General features: G+C 38.4%; 1 protein-coding gene across 1 annotated transcript in view; it reads left to right on the plus strand.

Annotated features, from left to right (window-relative positions):
- Positions 1-18,035: 18,035 nt before the first annotated feature.
- The window catches only part of RASA1 (RAS p21 protein activator 1), a 104,421-nt gene continuing 96,201 nt past the window's right edge, over positions 18,036-26,255 (plus strand). Inside the window, exon 1 of the mRNA XM_073887745.1 lies at positions 18,036-19,151. Within this exon, the coding sequence (XP_073743846.1) occupies positions 18,637-19,151 (515 nt within the window). The 5' untranslated portion in view covers positions 18,036-18,636. The remainder of the gene's footprint in view (positions 19,152-26,255) is intronic.

The following is a 26,255-nucleotide window of genomic DNA, read 5'->3' on the forward strand; positions in this document are numbered from 1 at the left end:
TCTCTCTCTGTCTTTCATGAATAAATAAAATCTTAAAAAAAGAGAGATAAAACAATGTAAACACAAAACTGCATACATTTAACATTATCGTGCTAAACTATCATTTACAATTTAAAAATAGAGGGGCGCCTGGGTGGTTCAGTCTGTTAAGCGTCTGCCTTCAGCTCAGGTCATGATCCCGGAATCCAGGGATCAGCTCTGAGTCAGGCTCCCTGCTCAGTGGGGAGCCTGCTTATAGCTCTCCCTCTGCTGCTCACCCTGTTTGTGCTCTCTGCCAAATAAAATAATAAAATCTTAAAAAATTCATTAGAGATGGAGAAAAACCGTGAGAAACTCTTACCTATAGGAAACAAACTAGGGGTTGCTGAGGGGTGATGGAGGGGTGGTTGGGGTAATTGGGTGACGGGCATTAAGGAAGGCACGTGATGTGATGAACACTGGGTATTATACGCAACTGATGAATTACTGAACACTATATCTGAAACTAATGATGTACTATATGTTGGCTAATTGAATTTGAATAAAATAAAATAAATAAAATCTTAAAAAAAATAAAAATAGAAACCCATTTGGATTACCAGTATTTTTACTTTTTACACTAAAATAGTTCATTTTAAGAGAACCCATGCAAGAATGTTACTGAATTTTTCTGGTATTTTACAAAAAGGATAAGTCTAGAAATCATTTGCCAAAAAAAATGAAGAATTATATTGTAGCTAACATACCTGTGAACCATAAGCTGTTATTGAACTTGTTTAATAACTACAAGCATGTGCACATATCTTAGGGCTTAAATTGGATTCAACATTTCTAAAATAAAATGCAACATTTTCTTCCCTGAAACAACTCTTCCTTCCTAATTTGTCTATTTTTATTCATGGCATCACCATCCTCCCAGTCACTAATAATAGAAACTTCAAAGTCACCTTCCATGCCCTTCCCACAGTATTCCTATAACAAATAGAGTCACAGAGTTTAACATCATTCCCCTCATTCATTAAATAAACATTTACCAAGGGCCTGCTGTCTTTAGGCACCATGCCAGGCGCCAAAACTGCCACAACGAGTAAGTCACCAGGGGTTTTACAATGTTTCTTGTAATTTCCATTCTCACTGCACCTGCTTTATATCAAAAGCTTAACTAGTTGTCCTGCCTCAAAACTCTCCTTATATCTAGTTCGTTCTGCATACCACTGCCCAGATGAATCATTCGTTCTTTCTTTCATGAGCACCCCTATTAAGCCGTGATCTAAATCCTATGACAGTAGCAGTGAATAAGACAGCTGAAGCCTCCAGCCTCTGAAGCATATTTTCTAGTGCAAGAAGGAAGATACATATATAAAAGAGCATTTCATATAATATCTTGGCGTGGCACGTATCCTATAAAGTCTTTTTCCCATGTCACTGTCTCAATTTTCATTTGCTCCTAATGCTTAAAATACAAGTCCTTGACATTCAGAGCCATCCTCAGTGTGCTTTTGTGCCTTCTGATGAAGGACCCTCTTGTTAGGCTAGCTTTCTCAGTTCTTCATTTTGCTGTTTCCATGCTCATGCCTATCTTTTTTCCCCTCTCTTCTGGCTATCTTCTTCGCCTGCTACCAAATTCTACCTCGTTATTCTCACATTTGCTGTCAAGTCTTTCCTGACTAATTCAAACCGAGGTGCTTTCCCTCTTCTGATCGCCCCATAATACTTATCTGTAACCATTGGGTTTTTTTTTAAAAACCACATATTTTCTGGTAATATAGTCAGCTGCTTTTTTGCAAGTATGTATGTGTTTCATATTTCCATGAGATCCCCAGGTTATTTAGGGCAAAAACTGTCTATTTTATATCTCAGTATCTTTAATACCAGTTCAACAAAGATACGGATAAACTTTTCCTTCTTTAGAATTAATCTCCTATTCAAGGTAGTTTGTTTGGACAGTAGTTATTCTTAAATAATGAAACCATTTTATATACTATTTTTTCCTCAAAAAGGGAAGAGTACTTCATGTAAAAAAATTATAATCATGAATACAAAAAAATGAAAAGTTTTTGAAAAAAAGTATTGATAAATTCCTACTGAAACTCTACAAAAATAACAAGACATCTGTGGCCAACCTATCTTTGTTCTCCAGAGTACGCTCTTTCTAGAGTTTTGCAATCTTCAAAGCACCATGGCTTTGACACCGTGGTCACTCACCCCATGGTAACTATCTGTATCAAGCACTAACCATACTCTAAGCCCTGTGCTGGGCATTTGATATAAATATTAATCTTCAAATATTACCCTCATCCTGTGATAGCCACTAATATCTTCATTTCACTTAGAAGAAGGCAGACTTTCATTACCAGCAATATGGCAATCTATATCTGAAAAACCTCCAAAAAAGACACATAACAAATCTTAGTAAAATAAAACAAACATCCTTTACCTGCATAGCTGAGCTTGCTGGAAAGTAAAGGAAATCCCCAGAGATCAAATGTGAAGAAAAAACTAAAAATTAGAGCTAAAAGTGTGAATTGATGGTCGAGTTGTCTTAGGTTGTTGGGGCATGGGAGGTATTCTCATTTGTTGTAAGCATAGACATATGGGGAGGCAAGGCTTGGATGAGGTAAGAGGGGGATTAGAACTGAGACCCTTTGTAAACAGATGGACTCACTGCAATCCAGCAAAAGGGAAGTAGAAAAAAATTAACCCTATAATACCAAAGACAGAAGAGCTTGTCATCACACTGCATTCTGGGTCAGAAAACAAAGTCTCCTCAGAATTTGCCTTAGGACAACATTTAGATTTGAGATTAGTATTTCTCTCTGGGGTCTAGAAACCTTTAAACCAAGAAACTCAGCCTCAGTGCCAACTTCTTGACTTTTATTCGTCTAAGGCCTACATTCTTCTCCCTGTTGTCCATTAATATCAAAGCTAATAATACTCATGGGGAGAAATGCAAAGCAAACACCAAATCAGTCTATAAAGTGATTCTTTTTATCTTTGGTAATATTCTTTGCTGTAAAGTCTATTTTGTCTGCTATTAATATAGCCATGCCAACATTCTTATGGATATCATTGGCATGGTATATCATTTTCTGTCCTTTTATCTTTACATTTCATAATTTAAAGTGGGTATTTTTTTTTGTAGATAATACATAGTTAGGTCTTAATTTTTTGTCCAATCTGTCCAATCTTTGCCTTTTAATTAGCATGTTAGATGTGAGGAGACTGTCTACTGATTTCTGGAATTCTCTCTCTCTGCAGCTCTCCTCCTTGATATTCTGATTTGTAATCTCTAGCTTCCTTGGTCTTCCATATTCCCAATTCCATTTTTTCACCTCAAAAAGACTACTGGGCCTTTTCTGTGTGCCCTTTCCCTGGAAACCCTCCTAATCATGGAGCTTACCTCATTTATTTCCCATCTCAGAAGGACCATTGCCCTCTTTGCTTAACGTGTGTTGTCTTTAAAAACTGTTGTTTCATATATTTTGTCCAGAATTTTAGTTGTTTCAGGCAGGAGGGTAAATATAGTCCCCATTACTCCATCTTGCCCAGATGTGAAAGTACAAACCATTCCAGAAGGACATCATTCAGGATTGTTGCAAATAAAGCTCTGATTTAAATGCACTGACAATCCATAATTACAAAATACATGAGAAAATCATCCATCATCAGTTTAAGTCAACAAACAACAAACAGCATGCTTAGACCCCAAGAACTTTAGAAAGTAGAATTATTAGATACTGACTTCAGCATAAGTATTTCAAATGATTTAAGATTTAAAAAACTTAGAAAAACAAATGACATTTTCTAACAATATCAGGTAATTTCGAAAAAAAAATACCAAATGGAACTTCTAGAACTAAAAAATATAATCATTGAATTTACATATGTAGAAATAGAAGCCATTACGTTTGATTTGCCTAAAATCACCTGCCTTGTATGCAGTGGATCTGGAACACAAGCTGTTCTAGGTAAAAACAATGCCTGTGATCTTTTTACCAATAGTAGCATAATATAGTGGAAAAATGAATGAGCTATGAGGGTTTCCAACATAGTCTTCTCCAAGTCTTTGATTTAACATCAGCTAATATTTGAGTCACTGATAATAAAATTAACTTAACATCTTTCTAAATAGTGACCTTAAGAAGCAGCATCAACACACATGCTTTAGGCTAACCTATGAAGCTCATTTTATTGAACTGAAAGTTGAATACAACTGGGCCTATGTCATTTCAACTTCAGATAGATTTATGTCAACTTAGAAACACATCCAAAATAAATACAAATATGACTCTAAAAGCATAGGATGCATATTCCAATTACTCTTCAGAACTTCATAAAAACCTTCTTTATACATCTTCTTTTCCCCTAAATTCCTTGCTCTCCCTGCCAGCCAAAACAATACAAATGATAACAAAATACAATTCCCTTCCCCACCTTCATATTGTTTTTTTTCTCTTATCTATTCCTTCTGTTTGCAATTTCTTTGTTATTTAAAATGACTCATTTTATATTCCAGTTCTTCCCATTTACATCTTTGTGACATATTTGAAAATGTTACTGATTTTTTATGTATCCTGGTCCTTTTCAGCCACTATTTTTTTTCTTTTTTCTTTTCTTTTCTTTTTTTGGGGGCGGGGGTTAGGGGGAGATGAAGATGAGAATAAACATGATGTAACATTTAGCTTCAATGACCTACAAGAGGGATCTGGCTTGGGAAGAAACCATACCACATTCACCAACATTTTTCTCTTGTTCTTTTAATTACCTTTTTGCAGAACTGAATATTGATAAAAAATGAAGCTATAAGATTAGAAAAACTTGAGAATTCCATACAAATGTGGCTTTAATGAACATCAAGCTGTTTCCTTCTTACTTCATTTCAAATCAAAGAGTTTTGGAATCTTAGAATTGAAGTGGAAATCAGAGGATAGATATATATGAATATATTATATAATTAATATAATATGATATTTAATCTCATTTATATTTGTTAATTAATTAATTTGGGTCCTTAATAATCTAAATGCCATACTGTTTATATTTTAGATTCTAAATTTGCCTGAACAGCTAGCTCAAAATGATAGTGAAGAGAAAGACCCTTTGTTCACAAAAGAAATAATAAATAGCTACAAAGCTGTGACATAATGTCCTAAAAGTCGGGGTGTGATGTTGACTCATAACAACTAGTCAGCCACACTCATGGAGTGATGTAATATGTTAGTCTAATTGGAAAGACAATGTTTTCAAGAACGTTTGATAGTCGTCTTCAGATTCATTTTCTATTACATTTTGAAGATTTTGTCCTGTTCTCCTTTCAGGCTTTTCCTTCCTCTTGGATGGACAAGGGTTATTTCCAAATGCTTAGGAAATGATAACTTTTATTTCCAGGTGTTAGTTGATGTGAATGCATCCCTCTGAAGTGAGCCCGCCTCACCTCTTGCTAAAAGCTCCTCCCCCATTGTTCTAAGAATCTTTATACAAAGTAAGGCATAAATGACTAATAAATATTTAAAATATCACTCTTTTCATTACGGAGCTTTTCAAACGTACATAAAAGCAGAATGAACAGCATGATAAACCTCCAAGTACCATCATCACCCATCTTCAACGAGTATTCATGTTTGCCAGTTTTGTAAAAAATTATCTTTTCTCAAATCTATTAATAAGGGTTCATATTATTTTAAAGGGAATCTTCCTGTAAACTTAGGTTCCTAACCTAGATCATAACTATGAATGGTTGTATTCTATTTCTATCTGTAAAGAGAATCATGATCCATTCAGAGGAAAAGGGGATATATGAAGTATATCTCCTCTACAGAAAGCAAGAAGTGATTCCTTCCTTTGTTAAAAATACAGGATTTAATTACAAAAGATCTCTGTTTAGCTTTTAAAAAGTGTAGGGCCAGAAATCTCTTTGACACCCAAAAAATTTTCCACAAAATTTTTGATAAATCATCATATTTCACATATATTTATGGAAGTTTCTTTTTTCCTCCTTGGTATTTTCACTCTAAAGTGGATGTTTACATAAAGTGGAGGAAGGAAGAGGTATTTCTAGCAGGTTGTTCTTGATCTCCCATTATTCAAACTTTTAAATATAATAGAAGCTTTCCCTGAATGCCAAAGATAATTAAAATACGAGAGTCCTAACATTACTTCCTCCTTTTAATAATACCTCACTCTGAGAATCAAAAATGCTTTAAACCAGGGTAACTGTGTAATGGGAAAAAAGTAAAGACAATGACTAAGTGTATGAAAGGATGAGTTATATTTAGAGGAAAGAAAAAAAAGGTGGATGACTATTTCACTCCTTATACCAAAATAAATTCCAAGTAAGTTAAAGATTTAAACAACCTAAAATTGGAAACCATAAAAACACAAGAAGATAACTGGAAGAATTTCTAAATTGGTGCAGTAATGAAGAAGATCTTTTTAACTGTGACACAAATCCTGAAACCATAAAGGAACCCAAGTGGATCATAGGTCATGTTGAGTTGCAAGGGTGACTGGGAAATTAAGTGTTTGCTAAAGGGGAACAGGATTGCTAAAGAGTGGCTTGGAGCAGTTGGGATTCATTGCTCAGGCTAGAATCATTGCCATCCTAAACAAAATCAAGTTTCAGGTAGAAAGAAAGGAGGTAGGGGGAGGTTCAGGGATAAACAACTCACAAGATCTGCCATAATCACGGTGTTCTTTTCCTACAGAATCCATAAATCTTGTCATAGCACTGCCTGATTTTCTCTTCTCCTAACATTTTCTTTTAATTAAAGAAGTAAAAATAAATGCTGATATATCAAAAATTAAACAAAAATATAAATTATGAAATATCTTCTGTAACAGAACATAAGACTAATATAAAGTTTTTAGAAATAAGTACTGTTGCTATAACATGGAACAACCGAATAGTCTTAAAGAAAATATTTATCTACTCTATATAAAATGAAATAAAATGTTAATATTTTATCAACTTATCAAAAAGAAAATATCAAATCAACTTTAAAAATAATAATTACTATAAGGGACAGCAAATTGTTTTAGATGAAAATGAATCACAAATTTTTAGCCCTTTAATAAATGTCAGAACTTTTCTTCACATCAGATGAATGATATAATTAATATAAAGCCTATATAGTTACAGAATATAGAAAAAAATAATAATACATACAACCACATAATCTTCCAAAACTTATTTAATTAGGTAAATTTATTCCTGTAATGTTATGATAATTGGTTTAGTAAAACATTTTAAAAAGCTGAACATATTATATCATCTAAGAATGAAGAGTATATAAAGCAGCATATTGTCCATGATCTCAGTAAGAAAGCTCAGGAAATAAGATCATCAATACATAATGTATTTAAGAAACTTCAGGCCAAAATCATCTCATGCCTTGGTGAATGCCAAGTCTTAGAAGACTGAGTATTGTACTTGAGTAAAGCACAATTTTAAATAAATCAAGCTATATGCATAGGTCATAAATTTTTAACTGACCAGGAAAATAACATGGCACTGTATTTTTTAACCTACTATATTTGTTTTGGGTTTTCTAATAATAAAAAAATCCTTGATATGTTTTTCTAGTTGGTTCAAACATTTCCAAAGTATAGAAACTTAATGGATACTCTTTTTATTAGCCAAGACATAAACAAATATTTATACTAAATAACAAAGTACAGATTCAGAAACCCTCATCAGCTTTAAGATTTGTTAATAAGGCAAATGAGGAATGGCAAAACTGAAAATAGAAAATCAATTCAAATACCTCAGTCCAAGAAAACAGATTCCCCATCCCAAACAAAAACCTAATTATCTATGCTATCTATCGCGACTGTTCAAATTCTGTCTATAAATTAATGCATTTTGACCTAGCTATGGCTGTGTAGACAGTTATCTAGATAATTCAAATTTTAAAGCCTTTTTGTTCTTCAATAATCTTCATGATCTTATGGAAGATAGTTTTGGTTATTTCCAAATGGTAGCAAAAGCTAATTTATAATTCAGATTCTAGGCCATATAAACTTGTAGCATTCTTCGATCTATTAGCATTATCCTAAATCACCATTACTTTTCACTGTATTTGATTTTGTTGTAGACCTTTTGCCTTTATTAGTCAACTTTGCTTCAGTAACAAATGATCCCAGAAGTATATTACTTAAAATAACAATGACTTATTCCTTGCTCACATTTCATGTTTGTCAACAAGTTTGCCTATGGTTTTGCTCCAGTGTATCTTCTTATTCTGGGACCTTGACTGAAGGAATAGTCTTTGCATAGGACATTCCTTCCTCCCTCCCTCCCTCCCTCCCTCCCTTCCTTCCTTGCTTCCTTCCTTCCTTCCTTTGAGAGAGAGAGAGTGCAAGCACACATGTGAGACTGGTGGGGGGTAGGGTGGGCGAGGAGCAGAGGGTGAGGGAGAGGGACAAGCAGACTCTGCACTGAGCACAGAGCCCAATGCAGAGATCGATCCCAGAACCCTGAGATCACGACCTGAACTGAAACCAAGAGTTGGACACCCAACCGACTGAGCCTCCCAGGCACCCCTACAACATTCTACTCTAATGGCAATGGGAAAGAGAAAATTATTGGCAGAAATATCCAGTGGTGTAAGTCATTTCTGTTTATATATCATTGGCCAAAGCAAATCACATGGCGAAACCTGACAATGGGGCTAGAAATTATACTCCATTGACAGGTAGGCACTACAAGTCACATGGTAATATGTGGGTACATATAATCTTCTTACAGATAAGCAGAGAGCACCTCGTGATGAGTACAATCTACCAGTGCTATCTTAGACTTAATATATTAGAGTCATTAAAAAAGCAAAAAACCAAAAAACCTCTGTCTTCTTTGCTTCTCACATCCAGTCAGTTACAAATTCCTTTCAATTCCTAACCCCAGTTGACTCTGAGTATGGTTTGGATTGGAAATCAATTTGAGAAGGACCTGTGATCCAAGATAAGTTAGATAATACTAAAAGGGAACATGGTTGCTTTAAATGGGCTCCAATAAAAAGCTTAATAAAAATTATGTCTTAGTCTACTGAAAGAACTTACAGATGTGATAATGGGTTCCCTGATAAGTTGGATGAGTTATTGTAATCATTACAAGAGAAACCAGAAGGTAGATGTTGGATACATGTTCTGACTAGAAGAGTACTGTGATATAGTGTGACTTTGGCAAGTAGTTTAAACTTTTAGAAGCTTTGGTTTTCTTATTTAGTAAGGATGGCTACTTCCTTTTTTACCACAGAAAAAATGTTCATCTTGTCTTCCCACCTTTCCTTATCTCCTTGCCTGGGAGATCCAGTCCCTCTTGTACTACTAAAGGAGATAAAGTTAAATAGAAGCTCAAAAAAAAAAAAAAAGCTATGATCTTTTTTCTAGGGCACAAACTATTTGACTCTTCTGAACTGCCATTGCAGTACTGTAACATGTTAACAACTATATATTGAATATATGTAATGTTAGTATATGTTAACAATTATATGTTGAATTTTACATTGTAATGTATTATGATGTTACTATTTCATAAGTGCATATCTCATCCTCTCAACAAGACTTTTATCTACTGTAGGGGATACAATTTATTGAGCTCCTATTTTGTTCCATTATCTTGGTATCTCAAATCCTCTTAAAAACCTCCTGAAGGTGGGTTTAAAAGCTTTCAGTACCCCACCCATGTTCCTTTGTCATTCCTTTGTCACCCATTCTAGTGCATGGTCATGGAATCTACCTGATGACCAGGAACTCTCTCGCCTGTGAGCATGGGACATCTCAGAAATGTAGGGGTTAAAGAATCTCTGAGCAGTCTTCACCCTAGATGGAAGGGAGTTGGGAGAATAAGTACTCCCAGCTTCTTGGGATCACCCTCCAAATAACTTACAATCCAATTCTAATATTGGGATCTGCCTCTGGACGGATCCAACCTAAGCCAACAGATATTGCTATCTATACATATAATAGATGCAAAAATTGAGACTCAGAGAAGTTAAGTAACTTGACCAGGGTTATAGAGCTAGCAGTGGCAGAGGAGGGATTTAAATCGAGTCTATCTGTCCCAGCATCCCAGTTTTAGGGCTGATACACTGTCGGCATTATTATATCGTAACACTCTGTGAGCACTCTACAAAGACTCTGTTGAATGACTGTAAGAACCACAAAGATTTCAAGTCATTTAGTTTTTCTTTCCCTAATATAATTTATCTTAGTATTAGATGCTGCATTTATTTATGTGGCTAGTTGATGAAACGCCTGCCTCTCTCCAAACTGTATGCTCCATGATGGGACGCCTGGGTGGCTCAGTTGGTTAAGCGGCTGCCTTCGGCCCAGGTGAGTCCCACATCGGGCTCCTTGCTCAGCAGGGAGCCTGCTTCTCCCTCTCTCTCCCTCTGCTTGTGCTCTCTCTGTCAAATAAATAAAATCTTAAAAATAAATAAATAAATAAATAAATAAATAAATAAAATTTTAAAAATTAAAAAACAAACAAACTGTATGCTCCATGAAAGCAAAGACCACACCTATTTTGGCTCACCACTGTTTCCCTGGCACTTAATAAATATTTGTAAGTGGAAACAAGGAAGTAGTGGAAGCCACAAATAAGCAGGAATTATGAGATAGAGAGGCGTGAAGAGAGGTGGTTGATACGAGAGGTATAATCAGAATCAGTAGAATCAGTGACTATGTTCGGCAGAGAAACAGAATACCACAGTGACCGTGACCGAGCACTTGAGTCATGGGAATGATGCTGCCACTGAAGGAGATAATAACATGGTCCCCATTCTTCAGGCATTACCACAAGCATTCCTGTTAGTTCCCCAGAGCTACTACTGGGTCCTGAACAATAAAGATATTACAGTTCCCTATGAGGCTAGACATTTTATTGTGGGACAGTTTTTTTGTCCTACCATACTTCCCCAGGCATCCTTATAATAAACCTCCATTACTTGAGGTGAATTGACCACACCTTTGGAACTCAAAAGCTTACAGATCTGTTAACTGAGAATAATAGTATTGTCAAACTTTTTCAGAGTTGTGAAAAAGATAATGCATGAGAAAGCACGTGGACGACTTTAAAATTTTCTATAAATACAAGGCATGAATATTGAACCACGTTTAATAAAGTAAAACATACTAGGGGTGCCTGGGTGGCTCAGCCAGTTAAGCGTCTGCCTTTGGCTCAGGTCATGATCTCGGGGTCCTGGGATCGAGCCCCGCATCTGGCTCCCTGCTCAGCAGGAAGCCTGCTTCTCCCTCTTCTCCTTCTGCCGGCCGCTTCACCTGCTTGTGCTATCAAATAAATAAAATCTTAAAAAAAAAAAAAAAGGAAAACATACTATCACATTATTTCTTCAAAAATGCTATTTTAATATTCATAGTTTTTTTTAATTTTTTCCATTGGTTATCAATAAGCTATTTTATGTCCAATGCATAATCACCTTTGCTTCTATTCTATAATCTAGATCAAAACACATGTTAAAAAAAAGACAGGAAATATGTTTGATATCAAGCAATAAATGGAGAATCTTAGAAAACCACTCCCTCTGGTTAGCATTGCTCCAGAGATAATACACATTACTGGGAAATGAGTTCTTGTTCCAGCTATACCATGATTAACACTGAAGAAGCCTCTTAGCCAGTTGTGCTAAATAAAGTTAGTAGGTCATAGAGTAGGATAAATTAAGTATAAAATGGCTTAAGTGTAACAAATAACATTCCAGACTACCTTTATTTAACAGAAATAAAGTTCTTCATTACAGAGGTTTTCAAACCCTGGGATAGTAGGTACTGTCCTTACCAACTCCATACCCCTTTGACACTCACCTTTTCTCTGCATGTAATGGCCTTTCACTGCAAACACCAGTTAACTCTCTACTTGAGGGCTTTCTCTAGCCCTGGGAGACACTTAGCTTGGATAGAGCGCAGGGTAGAGGGGTTGGAAAGGAGATACTCTTAGGAGTAGCCCTCAATCAATGACAAATGGGAGCTGATGAGTGAAAACCAGTTTCTTTGTCCCTCAGGTGTGACAACTCTCAGGTGCATTCTGTGTTGTCTCCCAAGGCTCCCTAGTGGGATTGAGCCCCAGTTGCTCACAGCAGTCACCTCATTAACACATCTTGTATTAGCTTCCTTCCCTTCCCTACTCTCTTTCTGAAATTTCCTGGGATCACCTCCCAAATAAATGACTTACCACTCAAGTCGTATTCAGAGTCTGCTTCTGGAGAAGCCCAGACTAAGATACCTTGTAAGCAAACCAATGCCAATTTTTAATAAATCTGTGTGAAAATGAAAAAGGACACAATATTTGATGCACTTTTCATGAAGCTGAATTTATGTAATCAAAAGACTTTTTATTGAAATTAATTCCTTCCCCCTTTTTTTCTCTCTCCCTCCCCCTCCTTTCTTTCTACCTTGAAATGTCCTTTCCTTTTATGAAATAGAGTGGTAGGAAATAGTAGTTAATAACAACAAAACCAAAAGTCAGCAACTTCATAACAATTTAATAGTCTCTCAATTTTTGTTGAAGCTTTAGTAGTCTATAAAATTCAGAAATCTGGAAATCACTGCTATTTTATGTGTTATATTTCATTGTTGTCTTAACAACTAGATAAAGAATGAAGAGAAAGTTAAAAAATAAAAAAAAGTGTTGTGTTAACAGGTGAAGTTGCAAATCTCTTCAAAGGAACACGAATTGAGAAATAATTATAGTTAGAAATATCTAAGAAAGGTCATTTTGGTTTTGTAATGTTACATTACTCACAACTTCTGATGTACTTAAAATTCTCACCTTATTTTATCTATAATTAACTCAAGGCCACATTTAACCCTTTCATTGTATAGTTATTTTATTTTATTTTATTTTATTTTATTTTATTTTATTTTTTAAAGATTTTATTTATTTATTTGAGAGACAGTGAGAGAGAGAGAGCAAGCACATGAGAGGGGGGAGGGTCAGAGGGAGAAGCAGACTCCCTGCTGAGCAGGGAGCCTGATGCGGGACTCGATCCTGGGACTCCAGGATCATGACCTGAGCCGAAGGCAGTCGATTAACCAACTGAGCCACCCAGGCGCCCCCATTGTATAGTTATTTTAAAGACTATTAAAGAAGACTGTGTATTTGATGTGCTAACTGAATTTAGAGATGGAGGGGTTACCAGGAGATTTTCACATAGACCTAAGGATGCAACCTGAATTAGAGATTTTGCAGAACTTCTAAAGTGAAGAGGCCAAAGATTATTTGGGTTCCGTGACTGTGCTTCAAGTGGTAAAATGTGGCTGACACAGGCAAAGTATGGGAGTATAACGATGAAGAACACATGGACCAGAGTCTTGCTCATCCTGACTCTCCCATTTCCCTTGCCCCGAAACCATTCCACTTCCTTTTTTCTTTTACTTCTCCCACAGAGCACTATCATGTGAAGGAACCAAGGTATAGTCAGGAAATACAGAAATGTTTTTGATCAGAGGAAAAAAAGGATTAGAAATAATGAAGGTGGAGAATTTCTGATAAAGAATAATGAAAAAATCAACAAAATAAAGATAGAAGAATAAGAATAAACTAATAAAAAATAAAGACATTTGTCAACTCTTCTTTCAAGAGAAAAATTATTTAGAACCAACTGCTCTAAGCTCCTCTAGCCATCAGAAGAGGGCTTCTGATAATTTTCTTTCAAGTTTATTTTACAGCCTCAGAAATAATGCTATTACTTAATTTCTTCACAGTGTTTATAATTTTCATAAATCTTATTTAGTTATTATACCACATACTATAATCTCTGCAGAGCTACTTACTTTTTCATTAAAATAATTTCCTTTAACCTGTATCTCCTCAACGTTATTTTCTTAAAACATCTCCCTAATAAGGGAATGTGTGCTCTTGAGGACTTTTAAGATGAGGTTAGCAAATGCAGTAGGAATATTAGGGGTTAGGAGTAAAAGCTTCTTTTCAAGATTTTTTGGGTCACTGAAGCCTTTTGATATTATTTAGATGAATTTGGAAGCCTATTTGTACAGCTGAGTATGTACTAGGGCATGAGACACAATTTGGGATTCTTCAAACAGAGTTGTAAGCTCTTTATCACTTCTTGCTTAGTTTTCCCCTCAGAAACAACTCATATATTTGTTCTAAGCCCCTTGAGCTTCTCTAAAATTGTTATTACTGCCTAAGAATTACCTTTTCACATACTGAAGTATCAAAACTGAAAAAATATGTTGGAATGTATTACATTCATACTTAAGTTGCCAGTAAAATCAGAATGAGCCAAATTAATTTTTTTAAATTAAAAATGTTTAGATTCTTTTCACCCATAAGTCTTTGCCCGGCACTTTTGATGACTTGTTTTTCATTAAATACTGTATTTGATTCAGTATCTGGATAAGTTTTCTTTTCTTTTAAATATTTTATTTATTTATTTGACAGAGAGAGACACAGCGAGAGCAGGAACACAAGCAGGGTAAGTGGAAGAGAGAGAAGCAGGCCTCCCGCCGAGCAGGGAGCCCAATGCGGGGCTCGATCCCAGGACCCTGGGATCATGACCTGAGCTGAAGGCAGACGCTTAACGATTGAGCCACCCAGGTGTCCCCAGATAAATTTTCCAAAGTCATAGATATCAAAGATTGTTTTACTCACTGTAAAGGCTATTTTGAATTTTCCTTTTTTTTTGGTATATTGTTCTGTTTTTCAGTACCTCCTTGTTTAATATTATCTGTGAATTTAATTAACAGACTGTTTACTTCCCTTTGTTAACTGATGTTACATAACACCACATCTAACACCAATTCCTGCAGAATCTCTGTAATGCCTCTCTCCACATAGATATTTCATAGTTGGTTGTTTTTTTTAACTGTTTTTCAGTTTTTGACTCATGAAAGTTCAAGGAGTCAGGAAATATAGGGCTTGGAAGAAGAGAAAAAGAAACACAGAAGTAGAAATTGAGAGAGAAAGTAGCAGGAGAAAAGAGAACATGAGACTAGAAATGAGAGGACAGAAGGTCAAGGTGAGTAGAAAAAGAAAAAAAGGCAACAGACAAAAAATGAGGTATAAACATATAACCCTTTAAAAAAATGAAATGTCACTGAAGAGAGAAGACTGACTTGAGATTCAGGAAGCACACAAGGAATAGTAAAGATTAAAGCCTAGATCTGTCCAAGCAGCATATAAGATATTTGGAAGTACCTTATGAAAAATAAGTGGTAATCTCTTTGGATAAAAAAGACAGTACAGCTTTAAGATTATTCAATCAATATGGTAAGATATTGGTATTAGGGGGGGCGCCTGGGTGGCTCAGTTATTGGGCGTCTGCCTCTGGCTCAGGTCATGATCCCAGGGTCCTGGGATCGAGCCCTGCATCGGGCTCCCTGCTCGGCGGGGAGCCTGCTTCTCCCTCTCCCGCTCCCCCTGCTTGTGTTCCCTCTCTTGCTATATCTCTGTCAAATAAACAAATAAAATCTTAAAAAAAAAAAGATATTGGTATTAGGTTGATATATGGACAGACATAGTAGGTTTTTTTTCATACTAGTTGAGCAATGGATGTCCAAAGACATGAGCTGATCTAATCCAGAATTTGCTAAAAGAATGGAGCCCTGTTCCAAGCCATTGGCACGGATGCCCAGCACTGGGCTAGGCAGTAGGATAGACCACATGTTGTATTTGCAGTGTAGGTTTGTAGATACATACACCTAAAAGGAACTAGAAAACAATATAACTCGGTATGTAATTGGTATTGGACTGCATTAAATATTGGCCTTTATTTGCTAAAGAATTTTCAAGAGGGGAAAGAAGGCAATGCTGCAAATTAGGAAGCATACAGATGATGTGTGAGCACTCAGATCAGTGATAAGAGTTGGTGATAACTTGCCAGGTCAGTGTCCTACATTCAAAGGCTGATGATGGCAGTTGGGGTGGGAGTGCTGGGAGGACTGGGATGCTAATGCACTGTGGTTTTCAACCACAGGCTACAAGAAAAATTTTGGGAGTGGGTGGAATAGGTACTTTGAAGTTCTCTTCTTGAGTTTAAAAGAAAAACTGTTCCAGGGAGGCAACTGTAAGAAGTAGGACTGCATTATTCTCTTAATATTATTAAATATTATGAAATTACTTCATTATGTATTTTCTCATTTCCCAGCCTCTTTTCTAGAATAGTACAGGGCTTAGCAACACAATACTTCTATCCACCTACCTAATGAATGGCACTGAGCTGGTTTTCTCATCTATTCTTCTTTCTTTCAGAACCATTTTAGATACTGCATACGTCCTTCTTGATTAGCATACCATAGTATAGTGGTTCTTAAATGTGTAAACTTGGAGGGACTATTAAAACAGATTCCAGTGGGCGCCTGGGTGGCTCAGTTGGTTGGGCGACTGCCTTCGGCTCAGGTCATGATCCTGGAGTCCTCGGATCGAGTCCCGCATCGGGCTCCCTGCTCGGCAGGGAGTCTGCTTCTCCCTCTGACCTTCCTCCCTCTCATGCGCTCTCTCTACCATTCTCTCTCTCAAAAAATAAATAAAAATCTTTAAAAAAAAAAACAGATTCCAGTGATTTCTGATTCAGAGGGTCTGGGATGGGGCCAAGAATTTGCACTTCTAACAGTTCCTAGGATAACACTGGTCTAAGACCACTGTTGTGACTAATCCATCTTTGCTCTCTCAAGTGGTACACTGAGTAAGAGGTAAGCACAATGAAGGAGTCCTCAGGATTCATCAGGTTTGTCACGGATTTGGCAAACAGGTTTGTGCAAACTTCTAAAGAAAAGGAAAATATTTTGTGTGCACCTCGCCACCTCTTTTAGTGGTTTTTCCTTTTTCCCTATTCTCTATTAATAGAGTTCCTACTCATCCCCTATGTGCTCCTCTGTTGGTCTGATCATCCTTAGCAGAAAAAACATTGATCTCAAAGACCAATACTTAAAGGTAGTCAACGTGGATTCCACCGGGGAGAATTTAAAAGAACAATGCATGAATGCAAAGGGCAAATTGCCCATACTGTAATTTCAAACAATGGGAATGATTCCTCCACCTACATGAATGCACACAATAGTTATATTCTAGCATAAAAGACAAAACAAAACCCATCTCTCTGGCTATATTTAGCGTGAGATTTCAGTTTATTGATAATTTTTTGAAATTATGCACAATTGTATCTGGCACTTTGGAACCTTGACATTTGCCTTGTTCAAGGTTCTCTATGCTTCACATATGCACCGTGGAACACGACCCGCCTTCTGCACACAAATGAGTGGCGTTTGTGGCACCCCCTCCTCTACGCACCTCATTAGTACCCAACAGACTTGCGATGACACTGTAAGTGTGTGTGTGTGGGGAGAGACAGGACAGAGGGGAGTGATGTGATGTGAGTGAAGAAAACAAAATGTCTACAAAATGTCTATACTCTTAGAAATCCGACTTCACAACCACTATTTCTACCAAAATTCTTAGCCCTCCCCGTAGGGCTCCCCTATTTTGTTTACTTCTCCTGAGTTTCAGAACGTAGTTTAATTTTTTTTTTTTAGTACGGAATAGTCATATCGTGATTGCTAGAAGGCAACGAAAATAAAAAAATTAATAGTACTGCCTCGAACTTCGAAGCAATCTCCCTACCCCTGGGCCTTGGTCGCTGACCAAAGGTGTTTTTTCTAGCAGTCAGGAGGCAGGGAACTGGCTTCGCGGCATCTTCCTTTCCCTTTTCCTCGGTTCCTTCCTCTCCACCCCTCGGATCCCTCTTGTCTCTCCTGTTTTCAGTGCCGAGCGGCCGTGTGCTCGGGTACCCACTCCTCCCCTCAGCCCGTCAAACAAAACCCAGGGAGGAAGGCGCGCGCCACCGCCCGCGACACCGACCAGAGAAACGGCGACGCCACCACACGCTCTAACCGGACCGAAACAGTGAGCGCGACCGCGCACAGCGCGCCCCCGCCGCTTCCTTCCCTCCCGACTCTTCCTTTTCCTCCCTCCAGGCCCAGCGCCCTCACCCCCGGGGCTAAGAACGCGCCTGCGCAGAAGTTCCCCTCGCCCTCCTCCCCCGCCCTTCCTTTCCTCGGCTCCTCCTCTGGTGCCCCGCCTTCCTTTCTCTCTAGTCGGTTTCACTGAGCGCTCCAGGTTGGGAGCCGTTCGGTCGATTTCCCCGCTACCCCGCCCCCCTTCCTCTTTTCTCCCCACCCCTCCCAGCTCCAGCCCGGTGGAGGATGAAGCGGCTGCAGTGGCCCCAGCCCCAGCAGCGGCACCGGCGGTGGCTGCGGTGGGGGTGGCCGGAACTAGGGTGGTGAAGAAGCGGTGGCGGCGGCGGCGGTGGCTGAAGGAGCGGCAGCCGCCCCAGCCGCTTCCTCTGTGCTTCCCTTCCTCTTTAGTGCAGCCAGGAAGTTTTTTACTTCTGTGCATGTGTATGTGTGCGTGAGTGTGGGTGTGTAAGGTGAAGGTTTGGGGCGGCGTTTGTGCAGGCGTTGGGTTTTTTGCCCACTTCGCTTCCCGTAACCCGGGCAGCTCCGGAGCCTGGGCTGTGGCCCGAGGAGGGGGCGCGGCGGCGGGCTCTCTCCTTTTGTTGTTGTTTCCTCTGCCTGGGGAGCTGAAGGGGGAACGCGCCTGGGTGGGGCGGCTCGGAGCCCGGGCCTGGTGGCCCCCGGGGCTCCCGGGCGAGTAGGGTAGGGTAGAGTAGAGCGGGCTTCAACATGATGGCGGCCGAGGCCGGCAGTGAGGAGGGCGGCCCGGTGACCGCCGGGGCAGCAGGAGGCGGCGCAGCGGCGGGCTCGAGTGCCTATCCGGCAGTGTGTAGGGTGAAGATACCCCCGGCCCTGCCAGTGGCAGCCGTCCCCTATTCTGGGCTGACGGAGGCTGGAATGGCCGGGACTCTGGCTGGCGGAGCCGCTTTGGGGTCAGGGTTCCTAGGAGCCGCGTCTGTCGCAGGAGCACTGGGGGGAGCCGGACTGTCAGGGGGAGGTGCTGCTGCTGGCGTGGCTGGTGCTGCCGCTGGACCTGGAGGAGAGATGGCTCTCGCCAAGGGGACCACTCCATTGCCTGCTGAGACCTTCGGGGCAGGCGGCGGATTCCCTCCTCTGCCGCCGCCTCCTCAGCTGCCCTCTTTGGCCGCGGGCCTGGGAACAGTGGACGAAGGTGACTCTCTGGATGGACCAGAATACGAGGAAGAAGAGGTGGCCATCCCGCTGACTGCTCCTCCAACTAACCAGTAAGTCAAGACAGCTGTTCAGGGATTGGGGCAGCTGGCTCCTGGAAACAAGTGGGAAAACTTAACCTCGTTTTTTCAGCTGTGATTTGTTCTGAAAAGTTTTGAAGCTTCAGGTTCCTTGCATAGGGTTTTAATTTGATCACTCATCTTCCCTACGGGCATACTCCCTGGCGTCTTTGTATATTTATTGTATATTACTCTGGGAAGATGTAAAGTTTTTGAGATTGGGAAGCATGGGTAAAATGTGTATCCATTGAGAACCGGATATAGTTCTGCCTCTTCCAAATTGAGGTTGCGTCCTGGGATTCAGCTGAGCTTGCAGCTACCAAGGCAGTCAAAGTCTCTTTTAACCTGTGTGTGCACTCCCTGTTGAAGCCAGATTATTAGTAAGAAGCTTTGAATATACAAGTATTTGAATGAGTATTGTATTGATACCATTTGAAACATGGACTGGTCAGAATGCTTTGTTTTTGTGGCACTGCAAATCCCAACCCGTGCCTTTGAAAGCATAGCGATGCAGAAAAGTCTTCGGATCACATATGAAGATGTGGGTCAGCGAGAAAGGAAAGGAGTTCTGTGAAATTACAGGTGTGATTAAGGGCCCGTCCTCTAATAGTATCTGCAACTTATGCCACAGAATTCCCGTTTATTAATATTAGTGTAATCTTTTATAGTTGAGACTTTGTAAGTACAGTTCTGAAGTAAAATAAAATTGACACTTCAACACTTCGTTGGTGGCCAGTACAGTGTTTTATTTGACAGTTTTGACAGTATATTGCAAAATATATAAGGCAAATGGTTTTTTCATACAGTGAGTTCCTTCCCCTTACTTGTTACCTTCGTAAGTGAACATAGGTGTATATTTATAAAGGTGGACCTTGATGAGAGGTAAATGTTGATGGGAAGTGGTAATAGATGGCAAAACTGTTTTTATAGATCCCTCACATTAGTATTATTTGACCTTTAGGATTTTGACAACCTTGGTGTGTATCAGAGGAAAAAATATTTGGTTCCTATGTTGACAGTCACTCGGAACAATTGAAAGTTTTTGTTTGTCTTGGATAAGCGTTGGAGGATTTAGAGAGGACTTAACAAAATGAATTAGAAAAAGATTCTGTAATTATTTTTGACTTCAGGCTACATATTTTGGTACTTAAGGTGGAAAAGTAAAATTAGCCTTATTTATGTCAGCCATGGTATAACAGTGTTGCATTCCTTTATATTGTTCATTAGGAGTTTAGTTTTTTTGTCTAATTTTATTCCAACTTACAATATTATGTCTTAGTGTTATAGACTTCTGAAGGTGTTCTGAGAGTGTTAAAAATTTGAATTTTACAGCACTGTTTACATACCTTCAAGCCTTTCTGAAAGAATCAGTTAAATATTTAAGTGCTCATTACATGCTCAGCACTGTGGTTATAATAAAGTGCAATTTTTCATACTGAAAGCAGATAGTCTTATGCCTGTGTTCATAACTGAATTGTTTTAGGCATATTTGGCATATTGTAGTTCTAAATTTTTTTAAAAAGTTTATTTTGTAGAACAGTTTTAGGTTCACAGCAAAATGGCAGAAAATATAGTGTTCCCATTAAATTTTTATTTTTATTTATTTTTTATTTTTTTTAAGATTTTGTTTATTTGCTAGAGAGAGAGAGAGAGAGAGAGAGACAGAGACAGTACAAGCAGGGGGAGTGTCAGGCAGAGGGAGAAGCAGGCTCCCCGCCAAGCAAGGAGCCCGATGTGGGACTCGATCCCAGGACCCTGGGATCATGACCTGAGCCGAAGGCAGACGCTTAACCGACTGAGCCACCCAGGCGTCCCTCCCATTAAATTTTTAATAATAAACGTGAATGAGTACTTAGGAGAAATTGTGTTTGTGGGAAGTCCATTGTGTGAGATTTCCATCATTATTAATATGTGTTTGGGAATAAAAATAATATTTGTATGACTGTGTATCTGAGAATGGTTCATGTTCTGAAAAGTATCCTCTATTTCTAGTATGTTTTTTAAAATTTGTCACTGAGAAGTACAAATTTCCCTCTTTATCTTAGATATCAACCCAGAGTCACTGGAGGCAATACAGTATAGTGTTTAAGCATGCAAATTCTGAAGTTAGACAAGATTTGGGTTGGAATCCTGATTTCTGCCACTTATAGCTGTGTGATCTTGGAAAGGTCAGTTTCCCCATCTGTAAAATGGGGATAATAATGGTACCTCTGTCATATGGTCGTTTTTAAGGTTTAATGAGAACCCGGAAGTATTTAGCACAGCACCTGGCACATAGTAAGTGTTCAGTAAATAGTATCCCAAAGTAACAGTAATATTTTATTGTCAATAAATTGCCTATGAATTCTACTGGGACGGGGACTCCCTCACTAATAGTTATTTTAAAGAATGGTTTGAACTCCAAAGGCCTCTCTACCATGATTAATTATATTAAAAATTATGACTTCATAAAGGTTTCCAGCAGGTTAACTAGGTTTAGAGATGAAGTTCGGATCTTTTCTATAAATTCCTATTTTTAAAGGGCTTTAATGACTTGGTTAAATAATGTCAAATCTTTTGTAAAAGTATAGAAGAAATGTTTTTGGACTAACTGAATATTTATTTACTAGTGAGTGGTCACCTTAGTTATCGGATAGCATGATATTTAAGGAGGTTCAGGTCACAGGTTTGAGTCCACAGTGGTTTGTTAGAGTAGGGTTCCCTCATCATGGAGTTCAACCTTGTATCCAGCTAGTTTGGTGCTCTTGGTCACAAGAGAGTCAAATGACAATATATAGATAGACAAGTGCAAATACATTAATGCCATTAGTATTTTGTACCTTGTTTTTCTATGTGCATGGGGAGTCATTGTCTCATGTTTATTACTGAGCGTTTTCATTAGTTTGGTTAAGGCCAGAAATGTTTGTATAATTTTAACTATTAAATATTTGAATATTTTCCTTTTTGCAAGTTTTGAGGAAAAAAATTTAAAAAGCAAAAAATTCGTCCTGTGTATTTTTATGCTGTAGAAGGTTCTGTATCTAAAACTGCTAACAGATTTGTTTTTCAAGAGAGAAAAAAGTTAAAGGAGTTTGTCACTGGTACATCTTCTAATTTTATGGACTTGGCTTTTAGTGGTCCTGCTTTCTTTGCTTTAGAGGTGAGGCCAGTAGTAAAGGAGTGTGTTCCCTTAGTCCACCTTCAATTATATGTAGAGATTTTAAACTATGAGCCTGCAGTAGCAGGATGCCCTTGGACTGAATCCACTCCACAGATATATATATTGCTTTCTCTTGGTGTATATGGAATATTTAGTAATTAGTCACCACCATTTAAAAATAGGAAGACTTCACATTTAAGAAGTCTCCCTTTCTAGTATCATTTGCAAAAATCACAGGATTTGGCTCTACCTGGTTGCTGTTCCTGTTTGATTGTAACTTGCTAGAGCTGAGTTGTGGTTGCCCCTTCTAGGTGAGTTCTGAGCTCTAGTTTGCTGTACCCTCCACTAGGCTTGCTTTGCCTTTGGTATTATTTGCCTGGCAGGTGGCATAGATCTTAGCCTGGACCTAATATGCAGGCTTCTCAAGCCTGAAACTTGGAGGAAAAGGAAATAAGGAATGTAAATGATGCCTTTCTTTTCCTTAAAAAAATGTGAATATCTCTACAAAAATAAAATCATTCTTAATTAAGCCAAATAATTATTAGAGGTGAATGTTAGGACATGTAGCATTCATTAACTTTGTCACTAATTGCATTATAACTATGGGTGAGTCATTATTTCTTAATAAACTTGGGGGGGTGAGAATTGCAAAGATTAGTTAAGTACAGAGTGGTTGCTGACAAGGACCCATATATATATATATATATATATATATATATATATATACACACACACACACACACACACACATATATATATATTTTTTTATTTGTATGAATAGTAGAGCAGTGTAGTAGGTGCTTAACTTAAGGGCTACAAAAATGAGTAAGATGCCCATTTTCTCAGGTCTCTCTTCCGGGGCAGTTATAGATCCAGTAGGAAGTTAAGTAAACCAACTACTATGATTCAGGCTAGATTAAGATAAATATCATGAGTGAAGTATGAACAAAATGTCATGCGCTTTAAAAGAACAAGAGTTTTATAGAATTAGGATCAGTAAGTCTTTGAGGAAAAGTAGCATGTATGTTATCCCTGTTGCTTAATTTATTTTCTAAACAAGACCTTATTGGTCCCCACACCCTTTGCCTAATGATTCTAGCATGTAAAAAAGCATTACAAGTTAAAGGACTATAAACTTTTGACCCTGAATGAAGAGTCTGTCCAACTGAACTCTTACTTACCAGTGGTCTGGAAGGAGGTGCCTGTAGTTTCTGAGAATATAGAGCACAGCCAAAGGCTAGAATTGGTTTGGATCATTGATTAGGCACTCTGGGGAAACCAGGCAAACATTATTGGAAGAGATAAAAAGAAAAAGGACAGGGGTACCTGGGTAGCCCAGTGGTTTCAGTGCACTCTTGGTCTTGGCTCAGGTCTTGATCTCATGGTTTGAGTTGGAGCCCTGTCTTGGGCTCCACGCTGTGTGTGGAGCCGGGGAGGGGGAGAAGAAGGACAGCTATAAATTCGGAAGAAGAAAGGGAAAGCAAAAAGTAGGCCTGTCTGGTTGCTTTATTCCTGTCTCTTCACTGGCCATTAGGAAAATGAGAGAATGCCTCTAAGAGCAGCTCTAATACCCAAAACAATACATTGGTGGGGGGGAGACTTACAATAATTATTAACAATAACCGTTATTACTGCTGACATCTCTTAGTTGCTTACTACCTAACAAAACTGTTCTGATTGTCTTGCATGTGTTTAGTTATAACTAAAACAATGTTTATTTGCTTTTAATTCTAAAAGGTGAGCAAGGCTTGATGGGGACTGCTCCGTGTGTCATCTGTTGGCTGTATGTAACATCTAAGGTGGCTTCTTAATTCATAAATCTGATGCCTCAGCTGAGATGGCTGGAACAGCTAGTGGATAGCTGGGAATACGACTGCCTCTTTCCCTTTACCCGCCTCCGTGTAGCCTCCCCCCTTAATTAGCTTGAGTTTCTCCACAGCATGGAAGCTGGGTTTCATGAGGGAGCATTTTAAGAGGACAGGCCTCACTGTGCCAGCGCTTATCAAGCGTCTGAGTTCGTTGTGTTTGCTGATGTACCAATGGCCAGTGCTAATAACGTGACCCAGTTCAGATTCAGTATGGGTGGGGACTGTACAAGGGCATCGATACTGGGAGGTGAGATATGTTGAGGGCACCTAAGTAACAACCTACCTCATGTGTTATTCATTTACATGTAATACCAGGAGTGGTGAGGGATGAGATGGGAGAAAGGGCAAGTACTTACAGGTTCTTCCCTTAGGCTTAACTTGGTAAATTGTTTTTCATTAAATGATTCAGATATCCTCACAATAGATTTTGCTTCGGACCAATTTCTTAATTTTAAACCATGTTCATGGAGTATGGATGCTGGTTATGGCTTTTGTGTGAATGTGCAGTGTATGTGTGGTAAGTGTGTCATCTTGAAATCACCTGCAATACATTTCGTTCGTGGGCTAAGTTAAAAACAGTTGTCAGATACAATTTATTGATAACTTCTCCATATGTCTAATCATATCTCACCAGGATTTGGGGTATGATTTTAGGCATTTCAGTGATTAAGTGATTTTTGTGAGTAAAACAGCGAACATTTGGGGGAACAAAAATATAAAAGGAATACACAATCTACTTGGAAGATGAAGCATTCATGATAGAGAAGATGGTAAAATTAACCATACAGACGTGTTGTACAGATACATTTTTCACATTGGAGGATAGTTGTGGAAGAGTTTAAAGAATGAAAGTATTTGAAAGAATAAATTGAAGTTTCATACCGTAATCCTCTTTTACTGGAGTTTTATAGAACATTTGATTAGCTTTTGTTGTATTGGTGTTTGATATTATAGTCATGAGTGGTATGTATAGATACATAGTATTTTAATGATAGAGGAAACTCTCATTGCCCAGATGCAGAAGCAGACTGGCTGACTGCCCAGATGCAGAAGTAGGGTGGTTTGGTTAAGGTCACATAGCTAGGTAGTGGTAGAACTGGGACAGAATCCAGTTCCCATAATTTTTCAGTTATGTTTAGATTTGAGTAATATTTATAATTAATTTTGGGGGGGGATGAAAGGCAGAGGCCCAGGTTTGACTAGTCCTTTACCATATGTTAGGCACTTTACATAAATTATTTCTTTTAATTCTCACAGCTCTACGGTGAGAATACATGTTCTCCTCATTTTTATTGTTGGGAAAACTGAGTGATAGAATTGGAATTCTGATGCAAATACGATACTTTTTCCTTTGCCTTGCCCCCTTCCATTAAGTATAATACACACATACATATATGTGCTCTCATATAAAACATACTTCAGGGCTGGCCGGTCACTGGGTATTATGGACTAAATTTTGTCCCCCTAAAACTCATAGGTTGAAACATGAGAAACAGGGTGTTTTTATTTCCTATCTTTCACTGTAGGAAAGAAAAACTTTCCTTATACTTTACCTTCTTTCCTTATGTGTTAGTGATTCTCTTTTTTTGTGCATATGTGTGTTGAAAGATGGAAAAATTATTTAAGTGCATGTCTGATTATTATAGCATGAAAAATATCCTACATATGACCATGGTTGGTAGCCATGGAAAATCCTGTGGGGGAGACATTACTCCAGCAAAATTTCTGTATTCACTCTGTGTTCATTATTGTAATATTCAATGTTACACATTTTTGTGTGCGTGTATGTGTTTTTTTTTTGGTCTGGGTGTCAATAAGATAAACACCTCATCAAGCTTTATCAAGCTAGATTATCAGCTTATTACAAAAGATACAACTCCAACCAAATGGAAGAGAAGCATTGGGCAAGGTGTGTGGAAAAGGGTACAGAGCTTCCATGCTCTCTCTGGGGATGCCACTCTTCTAGTCACTCTCCTACCTCCATGTGTTCACCAACTGGAAGCTCTCTCAGTGTTACTTTTAAAATTCCTTTTCTTTTACGTATCTGTCTGAAGCATGAGGTAAAGACCTAGAGATTCTTCTTAACTCTTT

The sequence above is a fragment of the Callorhinus ursinus genome, unplaced genomic scaffold (genome assembly GCF_003265705.2).
Source record: "Callorhinus ursinus isolate GAN/ISIS: 27379988/994484 unplaced genomic scaffold, GSC_fseal_2.0 scaffold3, whole genome shotgun sequence".
NCBI classification, from domain to species: Eukaryota; Metazoa; Chordata; class Mammalia; order Carnivora; family Otariidae; genus Callorhinus; species Callorhinus ursinus.